Source organism: Centroberyx gerrardi, chromosome 2 (assembly GCF_048128805.1).
Source record: "Centroberyx gerrardi isolate f3 chromosome 2, fCenGer3.hap1.cur.20231027, whole genome shotgun sequence".
In the NCBI taxonomy this organism is placed as follows: Eukaryota; Metazoa; Chordata; class Actinopteri; order Beryciformes; family Berycidae; genus Centroberyx; species Centroberyx gerrardi.
The window spans coordinates 10,012,202-10,037,191 of record NC_135998.1 but is presented as its reverse complement, the minus strand read 5'-3'; the positions used below and the strand labels follow the sequence as shown (position 1 = coordinate 10,037,191).

General features: G+C 41.5%; 1 protein-coding gene across 2 annotated transcripts in view; it reads left to right on the top strand.

Moving 5' to 3' along the window:
- The first annotated feature begins 2,463 nt into the window (after window positions 1-2,463).
- Window positions 2,464-24,990, top strand: part of ehmt1b (euchromatic histone-lysine N-methyltransferase 1b) — a 42,370-nt gene continuing 19,843 nt past the window's right edge. The window contains exons 1-9 of one of the 2 annotated variants that reach the window (XM_071918751.2): window positions 2,464-2,484; window positions 17,249-17,339; window positions 17,464-17,984; window positions 18,104-18,338; window positions 18,539-18,687; window positions 19,209-19,373; window positions 21,725-21,796; window positions 22,291-22,393; window positions 24,070-24,201. In XM_071918751.2, the coding sequence (XP_071774852.2) occupies window positions 2,464-2,484; window positions 17,249-17,339; window positions 17,464-17,984; window positions 18,104-18,338; window positions 18,539-18,687; window positions 19,209-19,373; window positions 21,725-21,796; window positions 22,291-22,393; window positions 24,070-24,201 (1,489 nt within the window). The other variant, XM_078286784.1, reaches the window with a different exon arrangement.

The following is a 24,990-nucleotide window of genomic DNA, read 5'->3' as shown; positions in this document are numbered from 1 at the left end:
ATGCCCAGGGGCACCCCAGGGGGAAAGTACTGTCACATTTCTTCTTCACCCTATACACTTCAGATTTCAGATTCAACTCTGGATTATGCCTCCTCCAGATGTTCTCCACCAAACTCCTCAGTTATGGGGCTGGTCAGCGAGGGCAAAGAGTAGAAGTATAGGAGTCTGGTGGAGAGTATCGTTGTGTTGTATAAGGAGAACCACCTGCAGATCAAAGTCAGTAAGATGAAGGAGCGGGTAATCGACTTCTGATGGAGCAAGAAAATACTGACATCAGTCACTGTTCATGGAGAGAATGTGGATGTGGTGGAATCCTACAAGTTCTAGGGGTGTGCGTATGTCCAGTCAAACTAGACTGGTCTGACAACATGGCTGCACTCTCCAAGAAAGGACAGAGTAGACTGTTCTTTAGGAGGCTCACGTCATTCAATGGGTACAGCAGATACCTTCATCCTCTACCAATTGGTAATTGCCAGTGCGCTATTCTTTGCTGTTTTGTATGAGGGAGGCAACAGCTCTAGCTCTGTCATAAGGCCTGGACAGCCTGGAGGCAGTTGGAGAGGAAAGGATAAGATCTAAACTGAAAGTAAACAATGGAGGTTCTGATATAGGCTAATAATAGACAATAGACAATAAAATAGACATAGACAATAAAATAATTGCCCCATGTTCATCAAATCTACTACTCAAAATAACATCTTCACCCTGAATCCAGCTGTATTCCACATAAAAATGTCAAGATTCGATTACAGTATTTAGACTACCTTAATGGTGTTAATAGATGTGGATATATTGACTTTGTGTTACCGTAATGATGGTAATAGAATGTTACAATGTAATATCCTTTAAAATCAGGCCTGGGCCTCCAAAGTGTGTGTTGGGGAGGTGGTGGTGGTGGTGGTGGTGGTGGTGGTGGGGGGGTTACAAATGTCCCATGGCCCCTATGTTTCGCATAGGATTGCATCGCATTTTAAGGAACAGTGCAGGTTCATTTGTGTCTGACTGCCATTGGGCTACACAATCCTTCCTGTTACAATGCCCCCCAGCGTCAGCCATCTAGGAGGGTATACAAAGATATTGTTTATATGTTGCGGTGCAGACCACACCCAGCTTTTCTACCCTTGAAGCCCAGCAACCCCAGCTGTCTTGACAGTCTCCATCAGTGCCTTTTAGATCCTAAGAGCTGGATGTCTGAGAACTTACTCCAACTTAATGACGACAAATCAGAAATTGTTCTTCCAGCAGACTGGGCATTTTAGCTTGCAAGCTAAGAATCAGTAGCTAAGAATCTTTGAGTGTGCAGTTTCACTTTTGACACAGGTTAAAATGGCTGTGCAGTCATGCTTTCTGCGGTTGAGAACTATTTCAAAAATGAAACCACTTTTATCCTCAGCTGACTTAGAGAAGGTCATGCATTTATTTCCTCTTGCATAGATTACTGCAACGCTCTTTACTCCTGCTTTACGCAAAAGTCTCTATCATGGCTGCAGCTTGTCCAGAATGCTGGTGCCAAACATAGAGATCATATCACCCTAATTTTGGCCTCCCTGCACTGGTTTCCTGCTAGTTTTGGAATCGATTTGAAGATTTTACCGATGAGTTTTAAAGCACAGCATGGTTTAGCCCCTAGCTACTTTACTGACCGTTTAACTCCCTACAAGCCAGACCTCACCCTGTGGTCCTCGGCAGAGCCCTCATGTCTTTTCACAGTCTACACTGAAGACCAAAGCAATTGCTTTCTGTAACAATTGTTAGATTATTTTTCTTTGTTCCTGTGTATTATTGAATTTTAACTGTTGATTAATATTGTCCTGTTTTTTTGGGCTATGTGTTGTCATTTTATGCTTTGTAAAGTGCTTTGTAAGCTATTTGTGAAAAGCTGTTAGGGCTATACAAATAATAATGTATGTATGCTATTTCCATTTTTAAATGGTAACAATGCACATTTACATCCCCCAACTCATTTCTGTATGGTGATGGCTAACAAAGCACATCTGCACATTCTGCATAGTCCTGTGCATCTGCTACCTCCTCCATCCGTAAATCTAATAACGTGAATAGTATAGGCCTATTTTGCATGGCTGGACACATTCTCTGTATATGTATATGACTGTCCATCTGCTCAGCTGAAAATGTGAACAGCTAGCCATGCACACGTGCATGTCTGTCAGCGTGTCTTCAAATCACACTTTAAATCTGTCAACAAAGATGTTATAGTTTGAATGTTATAGGCACTCATTGTACTATCTTCAATACGCTCTAATTGCATTATTTTCTATCCTATTCTCTGCTTCTCTACCAATCCAATTGTATCAAAGTTTCATCTAAATATTAGTATTAATACTGGTATTAGTATTAGTATTAGTATTAATGACAACCACACGCTCAGGTGTGGCATTACACCGGCTGCGAAATCTATAAATTTGACGTCAGCATGGTGGGCGGAGTTTACGTCCAGGCACCATGGCTTCGGTAGGAACCGAGGTGAGTATGAGACCTTATCTACGCCAAGCTTTATTTACTTTATTAGTGTTTTCCTTGCCACGGAAAGTGTTTGTATTCCGGCAGCCAAGAACGCTATAATATTTCGGTGAAATGTTGGTTGAGAGGTTCAGTTTGTCGTAAACTGTACACTGCCAGCCTGGAGCATTTTGCTTTTGTGCTGGACCGGAGGGCAACTGAATGTGCAGGAAGATGCTGCGCCCCGGAATCTGAATGGTCCGCGTGGGCGCATAGGCAGATCTGCTTGGGTATTTAGTTATACATGGTCCAGGCTCATGTCACTGTCCTGCTTCTTCCCAGCTTTCGCGGTTCAAAATAAACTGCAGATATGCATGCATTTTAGCGAATAATGTTCATTGATATTGGTGTAATGTTTCTGACCGGGTTACAAAGGGCTAATTGCACACGGGTGCTTCAACCGCTAGCATCCGAGCTAGTTAGCAGAGTCTGAACACTTCTTGATTCGAGACAATAATTGATAATTGAGGTTATCATCCTCTTGAAACGACACCGTCTTCTAATAAGTTGGAATAAGGCGAACGACTTGTTATCATGTTATCGTTACCAATGCAGCCGTAGACGTCCCTGATACATGATAATTGATGCAGTCAAAAGAAGGCAACATTGGCTGGAAAGCTTACAACCTCCCACTATAAACATATGGCGCCAGCTCTTAAACCGACTTCATGTTCTCTAAACGATTTTTTTAATGGCGTTGACTTTCAACTTTGATCAAGAATCGTTTTCTTGATGCAGGTTTTGTCTTCGGTATCTCCGATCAAAGTCGTCATGGATTTCTGTCGTCATAAAAGAGTCCACGGCGTGCCTGTCTCTCCGAACAAGTTGAAACATTGTGTTACAACCAGGCTCCACAAATGGAGCTAGACTCATTCACTGATTGCTTGGCTATAATGTGGCACAAGCGTGCAGATTTATCAATGCTTCGGTCTTTTGTTTCTTTTTATTTTTTTGAGAGAGAGAGATGGGATCCGCTCTTGTTCGACAGAGGTCGCTCAAATAGCATGTTGTAGTTTGATAATTTTGCAGCGCTTCAAAGGTGTGGGGCTTTCAGCTTTGCAACCACTTCAATCTTTACACATCATTATTTTGCCTGTTAAAATCTACGTATTCATTTGGCGCATAGCTATATCTGAAAGCTCATTCCACATATTGCCCCTCAGTAGTATGCGGTACGAATAACGATGCTTTTATTAACACCAATCCTCAACGTATGAGTGCAGCATTGGCTCATTTTCTGGCTTTGATAGTGTAAAACTTCAAAATGTTCTGCACTGGTATTCTCAAAACGACCACAGAATTGAAGGCACTTCGATCTTTGAGACACAAATTAATTTGGATGTTGACTGTAGTGTGTGTGTGTTACATGCACATAGCATTATGGATGCTAGCTCAAATCCTGGGTAAGGTCATATTCAGGCCATTTATGTTTGTGTTCAAATTCATTTAATGAATACACTGTGTAGTACACTAATAAAAAACATCCCATCCCAACATTAACAATCAGAATAATAAGAATCCTATTATTTGTCAAGTACAATACATGTACAGGAATGCTCTTGGTAGTATCGGTGCAAAGAAATAACTTGCACAGTTACTCAGTGCATACTGACATGTTAACAAGAACAGGACCTCAGTCACATACAGTGCAATACATAGTACGGATAGTAGACTATACATATCGCGCTACAAATAAACATTCAGTTACTATGTGCATTCAGACAACAGGGGTACAGTATAGTTGCAGCTGGAGAGGAGGTATAGTTGAATGTCAAGCTTTGGATTAGTGTACCATGAGATTGTTATTAGGGCTAGACAGCCAATATTGGCTTTTTATTAAAAGTGGGATGCCAGCCAGTCAGTGCTGTCCACCTCAGATATGATGGATGTGATGCGGTTTGATTACATATTAATGGTATCAATATTACACTGATTGCCTATAGGGAGCCCTTAACCTGAACCCATGTGACATTATGATCAGATTCCACACAAGTAAACGTTAATGTTTTTCCTCATTATCCTCTGTTTCAATGCACAGTTTTAGTGTTACATGGTCCAAACACTGTTTAGAGGCTTGTCCACCCTGCTATGAATAGAATTTGTCTATCAGCAGCTCACATTCCAAAATAATCTATCAGTATCAAAACCCCATATTGGCCCAACCCTAGTTATTAGTTAGTACCAGATAGGGTTGTAATTTCGATGCTATCGTATACTGGTGTATTTGAAAATGTTCAAGGTATCGTATTAAATGCTGTGGTATCATTTACGTGACTTTTTCTATACTACATTATTATATATACCCATTATTTCTTACATATAAAAGCACAACTTTTAGATGCATCTGGAAAATGTGTAAATTACACTGTTATCCCCCTCAGGCAAGTGCCACCTAACTTTTGAAACAGCCACTCTGAGGCAAGGTGAGGTAAATTAAAAAGATGGCCACTGCAGCTGTTTGGCAGTCCTTCAAGTCAGATGACATCAGAAAGCCAGTTGATTTAATCCAATCAATTGTATGCAAGCTTTGAAAGATCCTTTAGCAAAGGAAGGAAATACAACAATCAAATCAGTGAGTGGTATTCCGCTGGAAATGACGCACCTGTAAAAATCTGTGCTAAGATTTTGATTTTCCCATAGCGTTTCTGCCGGATGAGCTAGAAAGACTGCAGGCAAATCAGAACGAAATCTTTGATTGAGCATTAGCCATGTGGACGTGTTTATTTATATTTTACAGACTTTTTGTCATTAGTCAAAAGCAGTTTGTAATTTGCCGCAAAATTGCTATATGTTTGTAAGGAGTACCACCCATTTGCATTGTTTTATGTAAGCAGAGATGTTAAGCTTGAGGAAAGTGAAATTTGCGCACCTACTAATCACCGACCCTCTTTAAGATGAAGAGATTGTCAGAGAGAAGGGGGCATTCTCCATCATATGGACATTGGTAGGTTATAAAAACAGAAAACTACCATCTGCAAGCGTTGTCACACCATTGTCCATGTCACGGGTGGAAACACCAGCAACCTATTTTACCACATGAAGTTGGAATGTGTGAGTACCAATACTGTAAACTTTGTTGAGATATCTACCCTTAAATTAACGCAATTGTAAAGTAGCTGCACTATTGAAATCCTTGGCAAAAAACGGGCATTGCCACAGGGTTTTTAATGTTTTTCAAATTACATCAGAAAAATTACTATGCCGTGATGTATACCAAATATTGGAATATAAAATTCAAGTCATTTTGCCTATCACTAACAAAGCGCTGTCTGGAGTGATGTTAGTTTTATTTCTATAGCCCTTCATCACAAGCATGTCTCAAAGGACGTCACAGAGGACGAGCCTACCTGTCACATCTCCATAACTCGTGTATCATAGAAAATCTCCACTTTCCCAGTTCTATTTACCACTTTGTTAGCTTATGTGCACTGAATTTGGGATCATATTAGCACTTGAAGGCAGCAGAGGTTGGTCCCTTTGGCTTTTCTCAATGATGCACTCGAGCGAACTACAAAATTTCAAGCTTTCAGGTTGGTAGGGAAGTTGAACAGGTGCTTGGGTGAAAGCAGTGAATGAAACGGCAATAGCGAAAGTTAGGATTGGAAATTTTAGGCTACTATAATAGATCACAATGCCCACAGTCTCTCTGTGGAGGCAAACTGACACAATTTTAAGCAAAGATCATCATCATATTGCCCACTGCTGTGGCATAGTGTGCAAAGACTTGTGGCGACATTCTGAGTAGTGCAGTATTGTGTAGGGATGGGACAATAACCGGTATTACTATATATTGCGGTAAAAAGCTACAGCAGTTATGACACAGCCCCTAATTTTTATTACCGTGACCACTGCGATAACCGGTGACTTGTTGGGAGGCTGAATAACAAACACACAGCACAACCTCAGGTCTCTCATCTGTCATCACTGATGTTATATTTTTCCCAAAAGGGGGAGCTCTCTAATCCTCTGCAACTCGTTGGGAAGTGAACAGCGTTACAGAAGAAGTGTTTGAGGTGAACACATCTCATCTAACCCTAACCCATCCCCATCAAATAATCCTCCTAAGGTTTTCATCTTATTAATAATTATCGAGATAATATCATATCGCGATCGTTTTGGCCAAGATAATCCTACTATGAAATTTTCATATCGGCACAGGCCTAGTATTGTGACAAAGTAATAGGTAGTAGTAAAAGTAGTAGTTTACAAGCAGTGATGGTGAGGTGAAAGTCCTGTCATTTTGTTGGTGTGCAGGGATTGAGTAATGGAAGGCTAGTTCCCAAGGCTAATCTCTCTGGCTAGCTAGCACGCTGACACTAACTAGCATGGTAATGGCATCAAAAGTTCACTTACTAGTATATCAAAACATTTTCGAGCTCTTCGTGCTCTTCATTTGACGAATACTGAGCCAATATTGATCCGGTGCCGGGAATGGTCATGCATAACTTTCTTTTCTGCGCGTCGTTTCTTAGTTATAGGCGGAGGATCGGTAGATGTAGAGCCTGACAGTCCCGGGTTACACATCATGACTGCTATACGTTATCTTTTTAGACGGTCAGTAGCCAACTTCAGTTTATCTGTCTAATCCATCTCCGTAGGCGTCCTGCCCCCACCCTTACTTATAATTATAATACATAATATTGTTTTGTTTACTTTTTCATTCTCATCTTTGTTTGAGAGTGTGCAAGGCAGGGGAAATTATACTTATAGTTACTAGCAGCCTAATGCAGAGCAGTCTTGCAGTCCTGCAGGCCAGGAGAAGATCTCAAGTAAAAAAGTTTTCAACGGACGGCACCGGGATCTACAGGTCGGACTAGTCCAAGCCATGGAAGGTTAGCCTCTCGGCTAGTAAGCCAGTAAACATACGTGATAGCATATTGTAGTTTCTGACTGGTTATCTTCGCAATGTAGTGTAACACATCATAACAACGTACGCCGTTGATTATATAGCCTACCTGCAAAACTGTGGGACATTTCGCCTTTTCATACGCAATAGGAGGAACATCTTGGTAATAGTTCCAAAATGGCAAATAAAAAGACCCTAAATTTACTCAATTTACTACAATTGCATGGTGAGTCCAAAAGTGCAATATTTACCTCATTATCTCCTATATTTGCCACATTTGTGCACCATGCAACCGTCACTACAGCAGAAGCTGCCTTCAAGTGCTGTTGGAAATATTGTAATTATAGGTAGAGTGCGCTTGAACAACCCAATAAAGTGGTAAATACAGTCAGTGGCATATACTTTGTTTTTGTTCTGTGATGTTGACCTCCAATTATTGCCTTAGCAGTTTTGAAAAGTACTTCTGAGACGAAAGCAGCTCTATACAGCAATGTCTGTCTTGAGTACTAAAACAAAGTTAACTCCACTAAAGCTGTATGTAGTCTTTTACCCCTGAACATTTATACTGTGGGAAAACTGTGCGATAAAGAATCTGATCGGGGGTTGATTTTCCCCGAACCAATCATCAATATTGCACTGACTTATCCGGCCGCTCTGACGTTATTTTCAGTGACAGTGACGCTGGGCATATTTACTAACTTTACCAAGAATGTCGGTCGTTTTGGACAAAAATATAATCTTTGCAAAGACAAGGATATTGGTTAAGGAATGATTTCAACAAATAATAATATGCCGAAACGCCAATGAAAAACCGCTGCAGGAACGGTTCAAACATTAGTCCCGCCCACAAAGGCGCTGATTGGCCCGATCGAGAAATTGCCTTTGAATAGAGCAACACTAGACTCTGAATCGCTCGACCAAATCTGAAGAGTGGGCAGGTCGCGATTCAGGAGTCTGGAACCAGGCTAATAGAATGATTATCTTGACACAAGATGCTTTCCTCTTTAAGATCAAGCATGCAGAATACCAACAAGGCGGTTTGGACTAATTACATGGCAACATCAACACTGCCTTAGTTCACACTGAGAAATGCTGCTGCGGGGAGATGCTTTGAATTCTGTTTATTTCAATGAAATTCTGCTCACCCTGGCAGTTTTAAGTCGCAGAACGTGTGGTGGAAAAAAGTTGAAAATAGTTCCACTTTTGAGACACAGCAGCACGGACCTAGCCTGGCCACAGCCCTCTGGAGCGATTTTGTCATTTCTCGGTTTTGCTTGTTTGTTTTCGTTTGTATGTATTTTTTGGCACTCTGTAGGTCTGGTGGAATTGTCCAACTAGGGGCTTTCTCTGGTGTCAATTCAGACGCAGGTGCATAAACAGTGACTGGATTGCCCCAATGTAATTCCTGACCAGTCAAAGCAAGGAAGGTGATGACATTATTGTAAAGCACCGCTTTGCTCACATTTCAAAACATGATGGCTACTGCAAATAAAAACGCTATGCTACTAGATTACATCCAGTTAGTTAGCCAGCTCACAAATTAGTCTGCATGTGAGTACAATCAAAATTGGGCAAGGTAGTTGTTGTTTTTTTTTAGTTAACATTAGCCAAGTTAGTCTGATGTATTGAATCTGACCAATTTTCAGCCCCTATCAAGAGGAAATCTGACCTCTGACATCGCCTTAAAGTTATTTGTGTCATTAATATCACTGCACAAACAAGAAAATATGTATTAACCATTTATATGTAGCGTGGACCTCTTCCATGCTACATATGATTGTCCCTGTTTGGTGTCCAAACACCACCCAGCTGGCAAACTTTGGTGTATAAAACGAACCGGACCAGTAGCGTAAAAGTATTGGTCAGGGCCTACATGTGGTCTGGTGGGCAGGCATTGTAAAATGGCTGGCGGGTGCGGGCGGGTGTAAAAATTGTGCAGGCATGGGCGGGTGCAGCACAAAAAGCAGCGGGAGCGGTCTTGAAAAAACGGGGCCTACATCTGACTACATCCATTCCTGATAAATATTCTACACGTATCTCGCACAACCATTGGCTTTGGCGCGGCTTGCAGGTCAGACTGGAACAAGCTTAACAAGTGTATTAGAGTATTTGCGGAAAGGCAAAGGGAGGTGCCTTACTGCTCAGCTGTGTGTGAAAACTTAACGGCTAGACAACCGAGTTTAACCATCGCACTGACCGCGCAGGTTAACATGAGACCTGGGCGAGGGAACAGGTAACTCCCAGTACCATCACAAGAAGAGAAATACCCAACAGTCTAAAACAATTCAGTTGAAAAGAACATCAAACAACAATCTTATAACTGAAAGTTAAATAACTGAGGTTCTGTCTAATAAGACAGAACCTAGGCTAACTTACTTTTCTTTGCTGTTCCAAGTAACATTAGGCATGGTCAAGTCCAGTCTCAAATAATGATAAACTGAATTTTGTCTAATTTACAGCTATAAAAACAACACATTGTCAGAATAGGATCTGCCCGACACAGCAGCTATTGCTAGTTTCGTGTCCATTCACTTGTCTTGTGTAAAAACTGGAACTGTGTTAAACGCTGACTTACCGATATGCGATTTATTAAGTGAACTGCTAACCCACTACACAAACGAATGACTTATATTCGTATCATGCTGTGTTAGACTTATCCATGTCTGTTGGAGGATCCCCCTCTGCAGTGTGCATGCCCATAGGCACATGCATAGTTAGAGTTTGACTTGTTGGCCAATCAGAAACATTGTAGCGGCAACACAACCAACTTGTTCCAACACCTCAAACAATACAATAGAAAATTTCATTTTGAAAGGTGCTTTTGTGTCAACTATTCAAGTAATACTTGAAATTTTGTTTTGCTTCTCTATCGCCGATTGATGTAACACAACAGTAATTCATCCCATGCCCAGTTCATGAATGTTTTTACATTCGCTATTCAAAACACGTAGAAGTGAGTACCTCTCTCCCAGGAAATATCCTGTGGCGCCCAGGAAATTATGCGTTTTATTTTTATGGAAGCAGGAACAGTGGGTTGTTAACATAGACTGTAAAAAAAGATGGACGTAGTGAGTGTGACGTCACCCATAGGTTTCTGAAGGGCCGTTTTGAAGCCAAAAGTTGGGGTCTACAAGCGCCGCTATCTTGACATTTTTTGGAGCCAGAGCGAAGCCGGGGTTTTCCCACAGCGCTGCACTCAGAAAACTCCCCCGTTTTAAAACCGTTATATCCCGTTAATGACACAATTATTTTGAAAATCGCCATACGGACACATATTAGAAGAAGTCAAATTTAGCTACTGAGACCATAATCTCTTGTCGAAAAAATGTATTGACTTTATATTTGAGTGAGAAGTTGGGCTGTGGTCCCATTGACTTGAATGGAGTTGGGCGGGATTTAGTCTTTTTGGAGCCGACCCTAGCGGACATTAGAGGAACTGCAGCTTTCAGCCACTTCCTTATTGGCTTCAAAGTTCACCCGTGGTTTTGGCCGCTTGGTTGTTAAGAATAAATAGAACTTGGTAGTTTGCATGACCAGCAAAGAACCACCATGGCTAAACAGACAAAGAAAAGCCCGTGAACTACAGAAACTCAAACTTCGACAGAAAATTCAAGGAAAAAGAAACCAATCAATCGCTCAGAGAAAAGTATGCGTGCTAAAAAGGAAAGTGACCGTCTCCAAAAGTAGAGTGAACATCCGCATTGCCTTTCCAAGATGAAAAGCGACCAAAGTTGAGAAGGGACTGAGGAGTGCTTACCCACAGTCTACATTGATTAGATTAGATTGTTTTCTCATGCCATTTGACAGCTATGTTTTCCAGCAGTTGAGTGCTTCAGCCAGTTACAGTAAATACATTTTTGAAAATGGCCTAAATGGTTTCATTTACTAATACACTCTCTGTATATTCATTGGAATGATCTATTTCTAGTGGATCACTGCCTTTGTGCTTTTAGCCTTGTAACAAGGAAGTAAGAAATGTTTTTCATATTGTGTAGCCCTTACAGTTATGTGGGCTTGATTTTGGTTTCATGCATTGGGTCGTCTTGGGCTACTTCTTTTTTCTATTGGATCCAGAACTCTTGAAATGAACAACAGGCTAGCTTGCAATAGTCCAATACTCTGTACTGCTTCAACACGTTTGACCTGACAAAGATCCTTTGGGCTCAGAAAGTTGCCACGAATAAAGATGCAGCTAGGCCTATTTCAGTTCATTGTATAGTTATGACTTAGTTTGCTTTATTTCCTATGTAGTTGCAATATACAGTCATTCAGTTTGGCACCTCATAAAGGCCCACTAGTGCAGAAACATTTGTAATAATTGAAAGGTGTTTCGGATCATAGTGTTGCAGGCTCCAGGCTTTTTCTCGTATATAGGACGAGGCCTGATCATTGTCAGCCTCAGCGATAAGCACTGCTTTGAATTTAATTGTTCTTTGGCTATGGGTGCCCTCCTTTCTGTTTTGTAGGTGTTAGATAGCACGCACAGTCAACTAACAGCTCCTGTAAAACTGCACTGTTCATTGAATTTTCTTTCCCTCTCTAGTTGGCTCTCTCTCTCTCCGTCTATCTGCCTTTCCCGTATCTTCGCTTTCATGCCATTGTGCCACGGTCCAGTTGAAGGAAGCAACTTACTTTGTTTCCCTTTTTTTGTTCAGAGATGCGTGAAAGTTGTACAACATGAGCTTGTATGTCAGGATTTGGTTGTATGCCATTGTTTAGTTCTGAAACACTAGAAGCCACCAACATCTCTTCATCTGAATTCCTAAGTGGCGGAGATGTCCCCTAATGAGCAGACACATTTCACTCTGCAAAGCAACAAACCTTTGCTTCAGACAATGTACCAACAATGAACACTGATGACACTGATGCATGTGGCACTATTGTGCATGCTTTCATACTACCATGCTAATATTAGCAGTTGGAAGTTCTGCTAGCCCAAGCAAATATGGGCTATCAAAATCGATGTAATCATCTGAGATTAGCCATTGTTCCGCTGGAAATTCTACAGACTACTACAGCAAAAAACAAAAGAGGTGTCTTTAGCTAAAAAAAAAAAAAAAGGAGTGCTAATAAATGAAAGTGAGTAATAACTAATATTAAGGCTCCTATATGTTATGTTTCTGGCCAAAAAGATGAGCAGGTTGACTTTGTTTGGCTTCAGCCATGTGGAAATTGAGTTAGTACATTCCCCCTGTACTGAATACATACAGTGTATCATATACAACTGTGAACAGGGCTGTGCATCTGATTGTTATATTTACATGTTTTGCTTAAATGTTTTTCACGCAAAGCTTGCGTACGACTTGTTCCAAAATCAACTGGCTTTCCAGTATTTTGAAACAGAAGAAATGCCAAACAGGTGCAGCCGTATTTCTCTTTGGCACTAGCCATCTTTTCTATTCCCTCACTTTCCCCTCAGAGTGGATCTTTCCCATGACCCAGCAAAGTTGGTTGCCTGAGGGGATAATAGTGTAATTTGTGCTCCAGCCGCAACTACTAGTGACACTGTTACACAGGATTTAATAAATAACAAGCAGAATATGGTATTTTAAACGGTGCTCAATACGTTACCTTGAACATTTTCAAATTCCCTGCTATACAGTAAAATCGTGATACTGCCCGACCCTAATTAATTGGTTTGGCAAATGGTATATTGTAGGTGTCCAATGCATATGTGTCCAAGTGTTAACTTGAAAATAAATATGGACACAGACCTAATACAGAACAGAAGACATGAAATCCCAGGACTTGAGGACAATAGGTTGCATTTATACAGATGCACCATCTGAACTATTGTGTCGTAACCCCATAGCTTTGTTGTTGTGTCTATACAGCTGGAGAAACCTGTCTTTTCTAAGTTCATAGGTTACTCTTAGCAGAGCTCTTTATTCCCGTAAGAGTTTGCATAAATGGAAAATGAAGATGTTTTGGATGTCTTTTCTTGTCCTTCTTTTGTGGCTGTTTGAACTTTCTTCAGGCTTACCCTTAAAGTCATCTTTGTCTGTTATTTCATTTGTAGCATTTAGTATATGTTGACTGCATGGTGTGGTAGCATTGTGGTTTGCTACCTTCACTGCCTTACGGCTCAATGGAGACAAAAGCCTCTACAGTTGAGGAGAGATTCTGATGTGCCCTGTTGTCCACATCGGCCCCTGCTGGTGGGGAAAACCTTTTGGCTCTTCAGGCTCCTCACTCAAATACAGTTTGCTTTTGGGCCTCCTCCCTCCCTACCTTTCCTTTTTTTCCTCCCCTTGGTGTTCCTGAAGCGGCTGTGCATGCACACTGGCGGTGAGGTCTTTGAGTTTAAAGAAATGGATGGTATTACATTTTGAACTGACTGAGCATGCTCTGTGGAGACCTTCTGAAGAGAGGGACCGACAGAGGGAGCCACCGGGTCACATGACCAGCGAGGTGAATGTGCATGCGGGGAAAGAAAGGAAAAGAGGAACAATCTGTTCGAGACTCGCTCTCTCTCTTTCTCTCTCTCTCTCTCTCTCTCTCTCTCTCTCTCAAACACACTCTCTCTCTCACACACTCCCTCACACACTCCCTCTCTGACGCTTTCTCCTTCTCAATGGAGGCCATGAGAAGAAAGCAGGTATGATGCTTCCTGCGGGCACACAACCACCACAGGGAAAGACATGTTAGCCTTACTCTTTACCCTTGGTTGGTTTTGAATGGTCTTCTAAGGAGATGCATAGTCTTGGGTCTGGGTTCCAATGTCTTTTAGCCATTTTCTATTAAAATTAGAAAATGGTCTGAAGCTCTGCTGTCTTCTCGTGATGGTTTCTTAGTTTGTAAGATGTGCTGGAATTACTGCTGCTTTTTTAGCATCTGCTGATCTTCCTGATTCATGAAATCAAGGGATTCTCTCGGGTAGCAGTGGCTCTGGCTTTGCCCAGTGATTTTTGGGTAGGAACACAGGCAACAGTGCTGTATCACCGGTAACAGGCAGAGAGATTTGAGTCTAGCATCTTGGATCCTGTTGTTGGAGAGCTCCTCGTGGATTAGCTCGGTCTTTTGTTTAAGGGGCTCAACAGCTGTATTTAGAGCAATAATAGCACAAGGGGAATTATGTCATTCATGATATAGGAAGAGCAGCCTGACCTCCTGGAAACCTGGAACTTACCCTACTAACAGATTTTCTAAACTCAGAACCATCCTCCTTTTTTTATTTTCCTATCCATTTCTCCCTCTTCCTCTCTTATCTGTCCATTCTATACTGCCTCAACATATCCCTCATGAAAAGTAGTAATGAGGTCCCTTGGGACCGGATGGACAACCTAGGCCTACATATATGATCAGGAATATACTGAAACATAGGAACACAGGACTACAATAACTGATTATCAATCCTAAACATGCATGTTAGCCTGTGGTGTGAGTCTCCGTTTGTACCGGTGGCACATTTGGTTTTTCGAGCAGCTTACTGAGTGAAGGTCAGTCATCTTCTGTGTGAGACCTTGCCTTGATATGTCAGTTTGCACTGTTAGTCATCAGATGAGTAAACAATTGGCCTATTCCTTATAAAGTGCTGAGATAATGCAAAAGAAGAGATCTGATCTCTTCTTTAAGAAGATTAGGAACTTCACTTTTTTTCTGTGAGGCTGTGGTGAATGCAGTTGTGTCCTTTTTGCTATTCATCTCTTTTTGTGTGGGCTTTTGGCACCCTTGAGTTGTCAACCACACAATAACTACTGATTGTGTAATGTGTTTGTGGTTGCTTAGGTAGCTTTGATACTTGGATACACTTTTCAGGCCTATGCAGTGGTTCTAAAGATAGGTTAAGTCACTACTTACTTACAGGCCTTGTCACATACCATGTACACACCATGTCGTGGGGTCCCAGAGTAATCAGGACAGTGGATCACAAATAGCCTAAATTGGAATGATTTAGTCATTAGATATGCCTATAGCTGTAGGCACACTGACATCAACACCATTAAAATGTGTATTTTCCTTTTCTAATAATTAGTAGCTAATATGCAGTCTGAAAGCCCAGGTATATATCTGGAAAACAAAATTGCCTTGTTGTTGTGGTCATTGTTGAAGCTTTGGTCTCTTCTGTTAACATCTTGACATTTTTTCATAATGTGTTTTATAGGGTGCTATTTAAGGCTCTTGATCACAACTCATAGGCTTGGATCTACATTGGAGCTCCTTTCAGCAGCCCCCATATTCCCATCCACGAGACTCCTGACCCTACATTCCCCATCTAGTGGAAAACTGCTGCAATGGGCACACTGTGTCAGTAAACAATCTGGTTACGAAATGGCGGAGATCTGCAGACAGCTTTCTTTTTCTCCCCTCCCCCTCCTTTTCTTTCTCCATTGCGTGTGTTCCCCTTTCAGCCACTAGGGGGAGGGCTGAGGGCAGTGTTTCTGACTGGCTTTCCTAAATCCATAAAAGAAAGAACTGAAGGATTCTTCTCTCCACCCTTACATGCGCTGACTAGATTCCGTGAGATCATTCACCGTAGAGCCTTGCTCCCTGCTAGATGTTCTGTATGAGAAACACCTCAGTTATTGTGGTCACAGAAGCTCTTGGTCTGACCTTGTGCATGACAGACATTCGTTTATTGTTGCTGTTTGAGTCTCTGAGCTGAAGGCAGGCCCTGCACATTATCCAAGTGTGAGTTTGGTGAATGGTTTGGCTAATTTCTTCTGATTGCTTATGTAGTGGGGTCTCAATTGAAGCCAGCATTCAGGTCATAAGCTCTCTCTGAAGCAGCAGTTAAATTTGACTGACAAAGCCCTTGGTGAGATTTTGTTAACTGTTAACTGGTTGAAACAAGTTGTTAAAATGAAACCTAATGCAAAAGAGTGTCTCTGACTCTACCAGGTCTTTTGATCAGTTACACAACTTGGGCTAGTTTGGAGAAATACGGTTTCCTCTGCTTCCTTGGCAGAAGAACATGCAATACCTGCTGTTTACTTCAGATATGTAGCCTACTCACTAGATGTGATAGCATAGGAACAAGAACCCTCCCCCCCGACCTCCCAATAATTTATAATGTCCCTCAGGCAAGTGTGTCTATCTGTATTCTGCTTCCTTCAATAATCAGACAAGACTGAGGAGACCATAACCTTTTCTGGCAGGTACTTGCTATGCTGATCTTGAAGAACAAATGGACATCGATCCAATAGGTCCACTCTCCCTTAACTTTTGATCTGGCAAGTTGCCAAGGTGTTATGGGTGTGGAAGGGGGCTCCTGTAACGTGGCTGAGGGGTGGCTTTGGAGGAAGTGGCACCGGATAGCTAGTGAAGGAGTTTAAAGCAAGGCTAAGTTAGTTCTCCCTAGAAAATGAAAGGAAAGCGGGCAAGTGTGACAGTTTTTATTCTGTAAAGTTGCTCACTTGATAGAGACAAAGAGATGGGCCTCTTTTGTTTCCTCCTTAAGACCAAACTTTTTTCCCTGGTTTAGAGAAAGGGTTCTGTTGTGACTGCTACTGGGAAAGCATTGCTGCTGGAGTGACAGTACTGGGTGGATGTTAAGAGGGAAGAGACGACGGTGTATTTCCTGGTGTTACCGAGCCATTTCAACTGCTTCCTCCTCTGAGATGTAAAGACGGTCTGTGGGTGGTTGAAATTTCTTTTGAAGCTGCAGCAGACATCTACTGGTTGGCTGTAGCGTAGTGAAAAGAGAAGACAGACAATGCAAGTACATGGGGGTTGCCTTCATTGTCTCGGCCTTCTCTTTGTTTTTGATTCTGAGGAAGGCACATTACTGAAACACATTGGTGCTTTGTAATGTCTTTGTTCCAAATAAAGCTGTTTTAAATATGACCTACATTCATGCTTGGACCTGGATTTTTATACCTTTTACATATCCAATATAATTTTCCAGTGTATTTTCACTAATATGTGTCCTTTTTCCATCAGCCCACTGGTCTGGCCAAGGGCAGTGTGTGTAAGGGCGAATCCACAAGGAAAGAGGGAATGGATTCGTCTAGCAATGGAGAGGAGAAAGCAGGTATTAGTCAAAATATTTCTTTATTTTAGTTTGCCCTGATTTTTTTTTATATGAAAGACTTTAAAGCACATTCTTAATTACAATAATGGCATGTTTACATTTTACTTTTGGTTCTGTTTTATAGACGCAGACAAAGAGGCAGCCGCCAGACTGGCCCCTTCCCCTGGAGCAGAGGCAATGCTAAACGGCACAGAATTTGATGACACAAGACACAAGAGCCCCGCACACAGCTCTTTGGCAGGCAACAACACGTTATTGTTGGTCAGTGAGAATGGAATGTCGGAGACGGAACCACCGCATGGTTCTGTCACTGGAAGCAATGGATTCATCCTCAGTAAGCAGCAGCAGGAAGGTGGTTCTGCAACGTCGTCAGGATCGGGAGTTGCCCCACACAGGACTAACTGGTTGCCTTCGGGCTCCATGGCGGTGGGACATGCAGCCAAATCCCTCCCGTCCTCGACATCTGGTCGTGCACAGAGTTTGGGTGCGTTAAGGACTGACCCCAGTGCAGGGACCACGTTGGGACAGGGGACATCAGACACTAAAAACGGCACAGCCCCCTCTCCTGCCCCTACTCCACCACCCGTCACAATACACAGAGCACGCAAGACCATGTCCAGACCTGCTGTCAGCCTGGCGCAAAAGGTAACCAATAGCCCATAACAAATAGACTTGGAAGTAAATCTAATCAATGAAGGGAGATTCTAAGGAGCTCACGTAGTAACATAATGATCATAAAGGCTTTTGGTTCTTGTCATCTACAGCTTCTTAACAGGGAACTAAGAGAAGCAAACAGTGCAAAAATGGAGAGAACGGAGAGTCATGTTGCACCTGAGGCGCAGAAAGCCCCACAGCAGCCCGCTCCGCAGAACCAGCTACCTCAGAGCCCATCGGATATGCCAGCTTCAGCACAAGCAGCTTCAGCAGCTCCATCAGCTTCACCAGCACCTCCAGCTGCAGTTCCAGCCCCAGCCCCAGCCCCAGCCAAGCTCCAGCTAGGTTAGACAGCATTGAATCCAGTGACAAAATATACATGACACAAACTGACCTACAGTAGAAAAGGTCACCTGACAGATGCCCAAGTGAAAGGTGACTTTGTTCTTGGGTTTCAGGGAAATAATCAGTAGATTGGAACAAAACATTTTCTCCGCTCACCGTCTTATTGTAAATTTCTGTGTTGTACCCATCTTGTGCTTTAGCCTCTTACTCAGGAGTGTTGTCGTCCCGTAAAAAGAAGAGGAGGATGGGAATGTACAGCCTGGTTCCCAGGAAGAAAACCAAAGTGCTTAAGCAGCGGACCGTGCTGGAAATGTTTAAGGAACTACAACACTCGGCCAAGAGCCCACAGGTCTTTGCCCCTCCCATTTATATAAAAAAAAAAAAAAAAAAAAACCCCAAAAAACATGAGATAATGATTATGCCACTTGGCCAACACCTCATATTGGAACAAGGGACAAATCAAACTCACTTTATTTGCCAAGTACAATACATGTACAGGAATGTCTCTTGGTGGCATTGGTGCAGAGACAATTCAACAACTAACGAAGTGACACAAGTGCATACTGGCACACAAGGTACAGGGACAGTCCAAGACATACTATGGACTTTAGACTATTTGTATCATTCAGTCTATCACCTATCTATATCCAGCATTCAATCACTGTTGTAAATTCTTCAGGCAATATGGCTTATTGTTCATTTGTGAGACTAAATTGCTTGTAATGTTATTGAATATTTAAGCATATTCTACTATTGCACTCATTGTAGGTTGCCTAAATATCCCATATGGAATTCATAAAGTGGTGTCATGTCATGTACAATATGTTTATGGATTGTTATAATCACCTCCAGTCTTTTCTCATCTCATAGGCTAAACAGGTAGCAAATATAAACGGGGAGAGAGTAGAGAATGCGTCTGAGGAGGACGAATCGGAGGACCTGGAGGAGTCCGAGGAAGAGGAGGGACAGCAGCCTACAGATGAACGAGTCGGTGCTGCCCAGGAAACAAGTAGAACATCTGAATCCATCTCTCAGGTTGGAACAAAAGACACTTTCTTTCCATTTTGTCCTGCCTGCTAATTATATGTGGTTGGCATCAAAGTCATTGTGATGCTCAACTGTATGGTCAAAAATCTCTCAATTGCAGTCTTCTCTCATACACGGTGCACACAAAACAGGATGAGAAGTGTCACCGCATAGGGACAGCAGACTGTGATTATAAATTTCATCCAACAGCTTCACTCTTGAATACCATTTTAAACCAGAAGCTATCACTACGATACCATCATAGCAAAAAAAATGAGAATGCAAGCGGCCTCTGCCTGCTTGTCATTGGTTACATCCTCCAATTTGATGCATTGCACTCTCTTTCACACTCCTGTCACTAACATAATGGAGTACTTAAGACTTTTGAGCTACATTACTAACACCAGTTGTCTCATCAACCATGACGGCAATAGAAAGGCATTGTCATCATCCTCTTTATTACATCTAATATCACATCAGTTGCGTTGATCAGGTCATTTTGAATTTTGCTAGACGTGCCGGGGAACACTTTGGATGTGGCAAAAGGGAGCATCTCAGATCACTGTCATACTAAGACAAAAGGTGAAGCAGCTGTATTGCCCCTGTATTACTCTACTCTGTTCTCATCGTGTCCTCTGAATGGACGTTCTTGCTTCCCCACAAACACAACAGAATGAATTTTAGTATTTCCCTATACCGTCTGACCCTATGCCACTGCTCATTCAACTGGAGGTCACTTCTTGTGTCGGCGATAGTTTTCAGGCTCTCTGTAGCTTGGTATTTGTGAAGTTTGCTGAAACCTGTGCTTGCCCAGGGCCCCTTGTCTGGGGAAAGAGCAGCCAGTCCAACAATACCATCTCTCACAGTTGCCATCGTTTCAAGACACAAAAGCTAGCCAACTTCACTGTCTCTTGGTGCAACTTAACTTATTTTCTCACTGTGTATGTGGCAAAGCTAGAGTATTCACAAATGGAAGCAGAGGGAAAACTATCCCACCCAACACATATCAAAATGTGGTTGGCTAATCCACCTGCCACATCACAAATATGCCCTCATTCATTTGAAGAAGCTTTGTTTCAGTGACCGAAAGCCCAGCCAGGCAAATATGGACATGAGGAGTCACTGTTGGTGATTGCCATTTTGCCTAGATACTAACCAAAGACAAATTCTGATTTGACCTGATTGGATTTTCGTTGTTCAAGGATTTAACCATTTCATTATAAAAGCAAAGCAAATTATAAAAGATGAGAGCCAGAATGAAGACATATAAGATCATTGATGCAATAAGTACAGATATTTACATTTTTTGGGGGGCCTTCATTGAATGCCTAGAAAGCCTGGAGGGTCCCTGAAGGGACTTCAGAGCAGAACACATACAACTTATTTCCTAATGCCTATTAATGGCACTGTTGCTGAGTTATGGCCTACTACTAATTTGTGTAATTTGTTTGGATTGTTTGATGTTGAGTGTTACAAGTGGAATGAGCCTTTCAATGCAGACAAACCAAACTGTGGTTGTCTGGGATGGCCCTTTTTGCTAAAAAAGGAGAGAATTCAGTTAATGTTTTCAAACAGTACTTCTATAAATAAGCTCTTCAACACTGGCTAATGTTGGTAAGCTGGGATAAATACATTTTACCTACAAGCATTCAGACAAAAGTTGCTGCTTGCCTTCTTCCTACCTGGTTCTGCGGACAAGCTAGTTGCTTAGTTTAGTTTTTTGTCATTTAGCTAAAGGCTTTTCAAAAGCTACAAGTGGTGATAATGGAGGAGGCAAAGGCTAGGTTTCCATTCAAATATCTTTTATGTGACTTACAATGGCAGATTTCAATGAGGCATCCTGGTGGCACCGGTGGCACATACATATAACCACGACATCCTAGGTGTGAATCTGGCCTGGGGCCTTTGTTATGTGTCATCATCCTCTCTCCCGTTTTTCCTGTCTCTCCCCAATCCACTGTGCACCAAAAAGCAGAAATGCCATAAAAATAATCTTTAAAAAAAGTATATACTGTGTATATATAGTTTGCTTAACATCATAACTTTTTCACTCGCTTGAGGTGGAAAGTTTTTTTTTTTTCTTTCAGACATAAACATGTCCTACATTCAGGAAGCCCATTTATTCTCTTCAACCCAACTGATGGAAATACATATTATTAACTTCATTTTTATTTAATTTCATTTTCAAATGTTTGTTCAGAATTCACTTGACATTTGCAGGTAAAAATAGCTAACAGGAAATTATGTGTGATGTGTACCTATTTTTCTATTGCATGTCAATGGACTGGGGGGGAATGGAGCTGGGCTTGTTTGTTGTGTTACATGTTGGTGATTTAAGTTTGTTGTGTTCTTTGGTGGAGCTGGGAGATGAGCAGGAGTCTGAAGAGTCGGGTGAAGAAGAGGGGGAAGAGGAGGGCACAGAGTCAGACTTGGTAAGATCCGTTCTCCTCCTGGCAATCATCAAAAAAGTTGAATAGTTTCCGTTCCAAAATGAGATATCAACCATTTCAAAAGAGAAGTTGAACCTATAATTGCATGGTGATTAATACAAAATTACAACATACTCTTTAAATGATGGTGAGTAATTTAAGGCCTTGGTTGACTGATTTTTACATATTGGAATTTTGTAATGGAGCTATTCTTTTTTTTATTTATTTTTGTCAAAAATTGATGTTATTTTGGGAATTAACTCTTAATTTGGTGCTGTGGTATTATGGTTTGACAGAACCATACAAGCCTAATTACATTAACCTAGCACGTGTTACATCAAAACCCAATCTCACACTGACTTCTCTTGAGTGAAGACTGAACTGAGAGCGCAGCTAACAGTGTGAACAAATGGTCTCTCCCCTCCTCCTGTTAACAAATTGGTTGCTGTCCATTATTCAAATCACTTCTGTAATTTAAATGTAATTCTCTACCTTAGAGCTCAGAATCCAGTGTGAAGAAGAAGTTGAAAAAGAAAACAAAGGGAGACAGCGCCTGGCTCAGGCCGTCCAGGAAACGAAAAAGGAAGACAAAGGCCAAAGGTAATCGCCCCAATCCCCCCCCCCCCCCCCCCCTTCTGCATCACCCATCAAGAATAATTGACTTAGGTAGTCCCTTAGATTTCTGATTTGTGGAACCTGGATGGGGACGTGACCATGATGCTGTAATACGTCTCCTTGGTCTACTGGTGTTCTCATAAATATTCATGACAGGTGAGCAGACCCACAGGTCTTTGTGGGATGTACTAGTTTTTTCTGTCAAATCAATCTTCATACCCAAACATGCTGATCATATGCATTTAGTGGATGTGGAAAGTCATAAATATACATCGTTTTCATATCATGGAGGTAGACGTGCAGTCATGTAGTAAAAAAAAAATCTGAAATCTATCATTTATAATTAGGGGTTTAACTGTATTGTTTTTGCTCTTTTTTTAATTTTTTTTATTCCTACATTTTTGCAGCTTCCCATGAAATGGTACATGATAGATGCATGCGATTTGGCACAATGATAGATATTGTTTGTGGCTTGCAACTCGAGTAACATGACCCTGATCGGCCAGGTTGTGGCACTATAATCAAATAAAAACTGACATTACACATAGAAGGCCATAACTCCCACACTGTGAGTCCGATTCACACCAAACTTGGTTCACATATGCAGCCCGATGTGTTCTACAACTTTGCCATTAGGACCACCCATGTACGCATTGTGGATTTTTTATGACTCTGGCTTTTTCGAAAAACACCTCAAAACCTTCACCAATGATCAAGTTGCCACGAAGCTTTGCAGAAACCATCTATGATCTGCACTGATCAAAAATATAATTTGGTACTTTGATATCTTGCATGGCTTGGGTGATATAAGCTATATAAGTCATTGCCTATCATAAAATCCGGCATAATTCATTGACTGTGTGTCCAGTCTTCACACACCTTTTGTACATATGTTGTACAGTTACAGAAACGTGTATCTCCTTATCTATTCAATCCAATTTCACATATTAGTAAAAATATTAATTTTGCAATTGGTGCATGTAGGCATATTTGTTTTTTTTTTGTTTCTTTTTATATTCTTCTCCCACATGAGATGGTAGACAGTCGAGACATGCCATTTGGCAAAATGATAGATATTGGTGGTGGCTTGTCTCAAGAAATATGACCCTGATTGGCCAGATGGTGGCGCTATAATCAAATCAAACGGCACTCTACATGCAAATAACTGAAATTTAGTTGGGCCTTTTTAAAGCTAATTGCCCTTTACCCTTTAAAGATAAATGTTTACTGACTTCTCTAACAGAGTCAGAAACTTAGCAGCTTTTCTACTAGATAAGAAAATCCTTTAATTTACCTGGGGCATTTAGAAATGGATCGTGATCGAAAGTGATAGTCCCTGACCCACCCATTATAGGAACAAACTGCTCCTCCAGCTGCAGCTCATTTTCCTAAACACCATAGTTCTAAAGAAGGTCAGAGAGATCATACTCGGTCCTTCTCTCCACTCCAAACCTAGTTATGCATCTGTTTACATGTTACAATCTTTGTGACAAATAAATATTTCACTTATTCACATGGGCTTGAACCCCAGCATTGTTTCTTGCGGCTATATTTCCTGTTTTTCTTCTTTATGCATCTTCTTTGAAATTGGAGGTAAATCAGGAAGCATTTTCTTACCTTTGACCTCTGCTGTGCATTTGTTAACTTTTCCACCTCCTTAGGACCAGAGGCACTGGCTCAGCCCCAGGCTTCAACTCAGGCCCAGGCAGACCATGGTAGGGAGTACACAGAGATTCCCCCTGAGTCTGTCGATCTCAAGCCCCAAGAGCACACGCTTCCCTCAGAGAACAAAGGTGAGTGCTTAGAAGAAAGGAGAAACTCTTAAAGGCGGTTTGTACTCTAGGCATGTGTTGAGACAGGCAGCTCAAAAAAAAAATAAATAAAAAAAATTACATATCCGATTTGAATCAGATTTTTTTTTCTAAAGAGTCGATTTAGAATTTAGTGGGTTTTTTGTCGCAACACATATTTAATGTCACACGTTGCAACAAAAAGAGCAGGGGCCAATGTCAATTCCTGACGCCTGATGGCTGTAGTGGACCAGGGCCGTAATGTAGGAAAGCCAGCAAGAGAATGCCAGTGCCTAGATAAATAAAAAGATTTCTCATAGCACCCTCCTCTGTTGACTTTGTCTTGTGCGACAAATGCGTTCCTCACCGCGACTAGAAAATGTCACCATAAAAAGTCAGAATAAACCATGGCAAAACGTCCATGTTACTAGCTTGTTGCTAGCACCCAGAGTTGTTGGAAAGAACACACCTGGATCATTTCTATGACAACGATTTTGTCAATATCCCTCTGGTCCTATACTCCAAAGCACAAGCACTACGAGTTGTAGCCTGAGAAGAGCTCACTGTTTATGAACATTGTTAGCTAGCTAATTAACTTTAGCTCCAAGCAAAATCTGGTACAATGCATCAAATGGTAACGTTTATGTTTAAAAGTCCCATATTGTGGAAAACAGGATTTCCCTTGCCTGTTTCAAGGAGTTGGAAGTGCTATCTAAACATTGTGAAAGTATCAAAATAAATGGTCGCCAACTAAATCCACACAATCCATAGATAAGAATGGCGATGACGCTG